General features: G+C 35.7%; 1 protein-coding gene across 1 annotated transcript; it reads left to right on the top strand.

The window, feature by feature from the left end:
* The first annotated feature begins 7155 nt into the window (after positions 1-7155).
* LOC109411437 (uncharacterized) lies at positions 7156-7864 on the top strand. Its single transcript, XM_019684951.3, has 2 exons — positions 7156-7195; positions 7257-7864. Exons 1-2 carry the CDS (start codon positions 7156-7158, stop codon positions 7781-7783), a joined length of 567 nt encoding a protein of 188 aa, XP_019540496.3. The 3' UTR covers positions 7784-7864.
* The last annotated feature ends 246 nt before the right edge of the window (positions 7865-8110 follow it).

Genomic DNA, 8110 nt, shown 5'->3' with positions numbered 1-8110 from the left:
TATTTTTGACAATAACTCGGTTGTTTTGACTAATGTTGTTGTTATGTTCAATAGATATGACCATAGTCAATTCGAACATTTGTTGCTAGTCATATTTACTACAAGATTTGTTTCCGTGTATGTACTCTAAATTGAGTTGTTTTCGACTCAGTTGTGTGCTTTGGCTTTGGCAATGACTGTAAAATCTTTGTCTTTACGGTCGGCAAGAGCTTTTCTGCTCACGGTGAGGCGGGAAAATGAATAAAACAACCCAAAAAAATCTACTGTCAATGCAAACACCTTACTATAGTTGAAAACAACAAATAAATTGGTTTGAAACTGCAAATACAGTCAGGTTTTTTTACGCGGTTTTCATTTACGCGGCCGCTTAAATGAAAACTCTATACAAGAAAAATTTCATCGTCTTATTTTTGCATGATTCGTCGAGAAATGGTGAGACTTTTTTTACGCAGTTTTTTGGATTTTGAACTGAGTTTTTTTTACGCGGTACGTATCCCCCGCGTAAAGAAACCTGACTGTACTTTCAAAACTTTTGGGTCACTCTGGGCGACAGAATCAACTGCTTAGTGTGATAGTTTCAAACCAAAATCAATGGTTTGGAACAAACTAAAAGTAGGTTGAAACTATTATTTCATCAGTTTGGAAGCCAACAAACGCGTTCGTTGTTCCAACTGGTTTGATTTATCTTCGTGATGCTATAGGCCCTAAACTGTGCTCAAAATTGCAATATCTCCACTGCTTTCAAAGTTATTGAGCAGGTTTCCTTCGGGATCTGAAATAATGGTCGATATTCTGACTTTTCGGTTGTTTGTTTTGCCAATGCTAAGACATTTCTGGTCCTTCAGAGTTTCAAAATCATCAGTTTTATAAGAATCAAGTATTTTTTGTCGCAAAAATTTTCATGTTTTTTAAGTCCCACACAACTAGGCCCCGTGAAGGACCACTTAGCCTGAGATACAAATTTCCAATTTCGACACTATCTGTTTAAGCTATGTAGAACTATCATTTTCCAATGTAGAATAATCGTGTACAACAAAATAAGTAAATTGTTTCGAATACTGACTGGGTTACAGCGTGAAGTTCTTAAAAAGTCCCATTTCCTATAATGTGCAAGATCTACTCATAAGTGTATGATTTCCAAACCACAACAAAATTGTGTACCATGAAGGTACCATATTTAAAGCGGTTAACAATTTTTTGAATTCTAACACCCTGTAAATGAAAACCGATTATAACTCAATTTTGTACGTGGTACTCTAAACCATGTTTATGAAAATGAGGCTTTCCACGCACCTGCACGAATCGATTTTCATCGACGTTTTTTTTTTATTTATTTGATATTTTTTTTATAATATTCCTATTTATGTGAGAAACTATTTTTTCATATCAAAGGGCTTATTATGTCTCGACTAACTTTCAAATAGGGCCTATGAAAATATGAAACACATGCAAATAAAAAAAAATATATCACGGAAACGGCTTGTTCGATCGGAAAGGTGTCTTCGGCAAAGTTGTAGATTAATATATGGCCGTAGCCTAGGGCTAAAAATCTCGTTAATGCAGATAAAAAAAAAATTAATATATGGCGGCTTTAAGAAAAATACACAATAAAATTAATTAATTAATTATCTTTATTAAAGAGATTTTCAGCACAGTACTTGGCTGGTTCATCTCTGAAACACACAATAAAAATTTTATTCAGTTTTTCTTTAGAAAAAACTGAATTTTGTTACTAAAAATAAAATATTTCAAAAAGCTTTCGTGATTTTTTTGTCAGAATTAAGTTCATTCTGCTTGCTACCATTTGTAAAAAAATAATAATGGTAAAAAATGTACAAAAAAGTTATGGCAACTCTTAGTGTGTTTTTTTAGAGTGTATGACGAATTTCACGCAAACTCGATTTCGGGGTTGGCAGTACCCTTTAAGAATCCAATGAAATTTTGTAGGTATGGAGACTATGTTTTTAAAAGCAACCTTGCAAACTTTGTTTTTTTTTTCAAAATTAATCTAGACTAATATTTGAAAAGGGCTAAAATTTTCTTCCTAATTCAGGTAACTTAAAAATAACATGATGTACAAAAAAGTGTTGTATGGATGACTTTCAGGGCCCATATAGCCGAGGCGGTAAACGCACGGGTATTCAGCATGACCATGCTGAGGGTGACGGGTTCGATTCCCGGTCGGTCCAGGATCTTTTCGTAAAAGGAAATTTCCTTGACTTCCTTGGGCATAGAGTATCTTCGTGCCTGCCACACGATATACACATGCAAAATGGTCATTGGCAGAGGAAGCTCTCAGTTAAAAACTGTGGAAATGCTCATTGAACACTAAGCTGAGAAGCAGGCTTTGTTCCAGTGAGGACGTTACGCCAAGAAGAGGAGAAGAGGAGAGGAGGATGACTTTCATTTCAAAATTTTGAAATACATATTGAAAAATCGATTCCAACACACTAAAAAAATTCAAAAAGAAAGTAAAGTCAGTTTGGAAAACATGCCTATTTGTGTAATCAAATTAGTCTTATTTCGAAAAACCAAGATGCCAACCACACACCAAGCCCCCCCCAACCCCCCTCCTCCCCTTGCGTCACAAGTTGGCGCCTATGAATATAATTATCTTAAAGTTCGCTTTTATCGCAAGGTAAGCTCTTTTAAAGAAAACCGGGTTTCCAACAAACTCATTGAAAAACTAGCACAATAATGGTTCCAGTATTCGTTTAGAATTTAAAAAAAAATAAATAAATAAAATAACAGGCATGATTAATTTTCAATTAAAAAAAATAACATTCAGAATACCATGGATCAAAGTCATTAAATTGCCATTATTTGAATCTAACACAACAAAAAATAATTGTTTGAGTTAAACCCATTTTTGGCAGTCGTGGGAGAATATCTGATTGTTTGATTGCAATTGTGACTGCCTCGCCGAACCTCAATCGAAAGCTGTCTCCACATAGCTTTATATATTTCAATTATAAATCTATCTAATATAAAGTGTATTATTTAGGAATCTCGTTTGAACCTCAACACCAGATCTGTTACACAGAAACTTTATTGTTTTGTACCAAATTCAGAAAATTTACTAAAAAGTACAATTTCAACTTAAAAGCTTTGTTATTCAAAGGAGAATGGAAAAAAAATACTTTGCATTTGATTAGATTTGTGAATCAAACATATGAAACTATGGGGAGTGGACCTGGTGTGATGGTTAGAACACTTGACTCTCACGCGGAGGACCTGGGCACGCTATGTCCAAAGGGAAGTATTATGAAAACTGAATGTACCTCAAAATTTATTCGCTAGAACCATATTTTTGGACCTCTAGATTCAGAAAATGTGTGGTTTAAAATAATCCATCTTGGGTTTTTTCCCACACATTTTTATATGGGACGAAATTAACCGTAAAATTACTTTTTTCGATATTTGTATGGGAAAACAGGAAAAAAAAAAATTAAAAATATCAAAAAACCTAAGATGAAATATTTTAAACCGCACAGATTCTGAAACTAGACGTCCAAAGCTACGATCCTAGGGAATAACATTTGAGGTACATTCGATTTTCATAATACTTCCCTTTGGACATAGCGTGCTGGGATCGAATCCTACTCCCGACAAACTCGCAAAATGTGAGTTCTTCCTTCGGAAGGGAAGTAAAGCGTGGGTCCCGAGATAAACTAGCCTAGGGCTAAAAATTTTGTTAATACAGTTAAAAAAAATTGAAGCTATGTTTAATTTAGTATATGAAAATATCTGTAAAAAACGCACTGGATAAAAACGTTTGTTTGCTACTTAAGAGAAACACGCTAAATGACATGAAGTATTTGTTGTTAGGAACCGTCCATTAAAGACGTAGCGTTTTTGGGGGGTTATGATATAGCTACGACAGGGGAGGAGTTGTCAAAAATTGGCCAATAATGCTACTTTAGAAAAGCTTTTCTTCAAGAGTGCACAGCTTTCGATATATGGCAAAATTTTAGACAATTGTATTATCTTTCATTAGAATATTTTCATTGATTGAAAAAAAAAAATATTTTATAAATTGACATAATTTTTCTTGTTTGCATTTTTTTTAATTTTTTTAGCGTGTAGACATTTTTCAATATTATAAAAGTTTACACGATTATCCAAAAGTCACCCATACATTACTTTTATGTAGATAATATTATTTTTAAGTTACATTGAGTGAAAAAAATGGTCAAAAATTTAAGCCCTTATCAAATATTAGTCTAGATAAATTTAAAAAAAAAACGAAGTATGCAAAGTAGCTTTACATTACATAGTCTTCATACCTACAAAATCCCAACGGATTCTGAGAGAGTGTTGCCAACCCCTACGACGAGTTGGCGTGAAGTTCGTCATACACTCTAAAATAACACACAACAAAAAATGTTCAAAGTGTCATAACTTTTTTGTACATTTTTTTACCATTATGAAATTTTTACAGATGGTAGCTAACTTTATTCTGACAAAAAAAAAATCAAAAATATAGCTTTTTGAGATATTTTATATTTATTTATTATAATAAAATTCAGTTTTTTTTTCAGAAGAAAAACTGAATAAATTTTTCAATGTGTATTTTTCTGAGATCCGCCATATATTAACCCACAACTTTGCTGAAGACACCTTTCTGATCTAACAAGCCGTTTCAGTAATATATTTTTTTATTTGCATGTGTTCCATTTTTTCATAGGCCCTATTTGAAGGTTGGTCGAGACTCAATAAAAAGTTATAATATGAAATAAAATAGTTATTTATTTGTCATTTGTTAGTTGGAATAATTTTATTATTCAGATTGAATAGAGCACGTTGATCACCTGGTTGCGGCTTACCAAATATCAAATGTGTTGTAAACCGTTATGTGGATAGGTGGAGTGTTTGACAAGAACTGAATCATTTCTTCTCCAGTGAACAGTTTGAGAATGTGATGAAAGCGTCCTTCTAGTTTTATACATTAGAACTATTCATAAATCACGTAAACCAACATCGACGCAGCTAAACCTGCACTACCCCATTGACCTTCTGCTTCTTGTACAAAATAAATTATGCAGCGAGCTTTTCCCTTCGCGTGTAGTTATTGAGATTCAAATCATTGGGATCGAAGTTCATCGATGTACCATTGAATGAATGTGGTCGGTAGAGTATTGTGATGTTTTTTTATCGTGTTTGGTGAACGATGTCATAAAGCGCTACCATTTTTTTTTATTAAGATAGTATTTTTTTGTCCCAAGGCTTTCTAGTTTGCAAAGCTTAGTCAATTCAACCTATAACTATTCTGTTAATCAGACAATCAGTCGATCAGTGTTATATCGGTAATGATTCTTCTGATACAACGAAAAATGTGATAGTTTTTCAATAAGCTTTCACACTGTAACCACGTGATCTTCTTTACTTGAGTAGGGGTAGTAGGGGCAATATGACCATACGGGGCAATATGAGCCACCCTGAATTTGGCCTAATTATCAAGTTTTGTTCTGTTCAAAGCCTAAGGATCTTTTATAGAATGCTTCAATCATGTCTCACTGTAAAAACCGTACCAAAATTCGATTCTGAAATGCAAATATTAATGAAAATGTAATTTTTTGCTACGAACGCAAAAATGTTATAAGATTTAAAACTCCAAAATAAGCTTTTAACTGATAACTCCCTACTACCCAGGTAAATATTCCATTACAGTTGATACTCCTACTATTACTGAGCAGTTTGTGAACAAGTCTGCATTTTTTCGAAACTGAAATTACAATAAAACAAGAATTTTCCGAAACTAGTCTCTACGGGGCAATATGGTCATACCTGCTCGGACCAACATGATCGGTTTTATTTTGTAACCTAACCTCAAAATTTTGCTGTCAAAACATGAACATTATCTGCAGAAACATGGTTCATTACTGGTGTGAGGTTACAAGCGGCGATCGGAACGAAAAAATTGGTCACATAGCAGCCTGCACACCTCCAAGACACAGGCGCCACTACAGATCACATCCTAATCTGAAAAGTTCAATGAAACCGGATATTTGCGGTCTTCGCTTGGAGCGATATCCTCTTTGGCAATGGCCAAGGAAGGTTATTTTAGGAACCGTTCATAAATGACGTAGCATTGGAGGGGAAGGGGGGAGTTCTTGATATTGCTGTGAGCCATGTATTAAGTATGGGAATACAAATTACGAGTGGGGAGGGAGTATAGAAAATTGGCCAAAAATGCTACGTAATTTGTAAGTGCTCCCTTACTGTGTCTCCCTTAGCCCGTTCATCTGCAGAATGTGAGAGATGGAACCAATGCCATTGTTGCTATTCTTGGATTCATGGCTGTGATGGAAACATGTGCCTATGTTGAATGAAATATTGCGTTTAATAGTAAAATCCGATGAAATCTGCTTATGTTTTTTTTTATTTTGAAACGAAAACAATAGAATTTGTATAAAGTACACTGAATTGCTGTTAAATAGTCATATTTTTCTATTTCTCACTCCTTACGAAACATTGTCCAAAAAAACAAAAAAAGTTTTAAATGATGGCTCATATTGCCCCGTATAGCTGGGAAACACATGAAAATCAATGGTTTCCAAAAGTATTTCGCAACAATTAACAAAAAGTTGTTTTCATAATTTATCGACGCAATATGAAGGGAAACACTCCTAAGCATGGTTCAATTACATAAAAATAATTATTTATTGAGTTTTTCTGTGCATTTCAGAACGATTTCCTTAGGTGGCCCATATTGCCCCGATCACCCCTAAGCATAGAAAGCTTCTTCAATTACCAGCATGTGCCACACACCTTTGTTTGGTCAGTCTAGCCTTCAAAAAAGGACAACCGGCAGACAAGCACACACCTCCCAAGAATTTTAATGCAATCCAAACAAATCGAAAGCCATCTCAAGCGAAAAAATCTAAAGCGAAATCTAAGTTTCCGACGAACTGTCTCGTCGGTCCAACGAAGTTGGCTTGATTATATTCCATCGTTTTGTTCTAATATTTGCTAATCCGTAGAAGATTCAACGGAAAATGAGCTATCGGCTATGATTCATCATTTGCAAATTTTGCAAAGTGTACAACTATATATAGAGCAGAATATCTGCAGTTGAAATCAGTTCAGGTTCAGGTGTCATCCCCTTCCAATAGCTTTGGTGTTCCATCTTCTGGATCATTCTGCAATAATAAAATGAAGAGTTTCGTAATTGCGTTTCTTTGCGTTGCCACGGGTAAGGACTTCTTGATAAAGTTGTAGCCCCGAAGAATAATTTCACTCGATTAATCTTCTAGCTTTCGCTGATGTTAGCGAACTTCTATACCAACCCGTTCCCTTGGTTCACCATCACCACATCGAGGAAGTGCACCACCAGGAAGCTCGTCCGTACGACATCCTCGCGGAACATCATCTCCCGGAGGCACGCCCATACGACATCCTGGCGGAACATGAACCCAGCACCCTGGAGCTGAACTCCGAGGATGTTCACGTGGAAGAACCGGCCGCCGTTGCGTTCGGACTGGCTAACGATGGCGTTGAAATCGTGGAAGCCATCGAAGTCCTGCCGGTGGCGGTTGAAGACAATGTGCAACGTGTTCAGCTGACGGAAACACATCAGGATTACCAGGGACCGTATCACTACGAGAAACCAAAGGTCCAGCTGGAATACGGAGCACCGATTGTGGTGGAGAAGGTTCCGGAAGTTGAGACATCAATCGTCAAAGACCAGCAGGCGGTTGATAATGGGTATCTGCCTCCGAAGTATACTCAAGATAATCTGGTTAAGCGGCATGTTAAGTATATTGTTAGACGTCGCGTCTGAATTGGAGGGGATGAAAGTTGATGTTGATTGACCTTAATTTGCTGTGGTATCGAATGCAAAAATATATTTGAGACAATCAAAGTCGTGACATTCAATAATCCCTTTTCCGAAAAAAATCCAATTAATTTAACGGTATAAAAAACTGAAGAAATCGAGTTTTAGATGCCTTCACCAAATTGGTTAAGATATTAAGGTCGTGGTTCAAAAATTCGATTATTGGTTCGGGTTCTGCTAGAATATTAACACCTGGGAGGATTTTCGGCGTGGCAGTCGCAATTGCAATCAAACGATCAGATATTCTCCTTCATCCGACGTTCCGATGTGTAT

Source organism: Aedes albopictus, chromosome 3, assembly GCF_035046485.1.
Source record: "Aedes albopictus strain Foshan chromosome 3, AalbF5, whole genome shotgun sequence".
NCBI classification, from domain to species: Eukaryota; Metazoa; Arthropoda; class Insecta; order Diptera; family Culicidae; genus Aedes; species Aedes albopictus.
This window is presented reverse-complemented; position numbering and strand designations above follow the sequence as displayed.

Excerpts from the sequence above, each read along its gene's own strand:
- LOC109411437 (XM_019684951.3), top strand. The coding sequence starts at position 7,156 with ATGAAGAGTTTCGTAATTGCGTTTCTTTGCGTTGCCACGG. Across the intron at positions 7,196-7,256 it reads GTTTCTTTGCGTTGCCACGG|CTTTCGCTGATGTTAGCGAA; the intron begins GTAAGGACTTCT and ends TTAATCTTCTAG.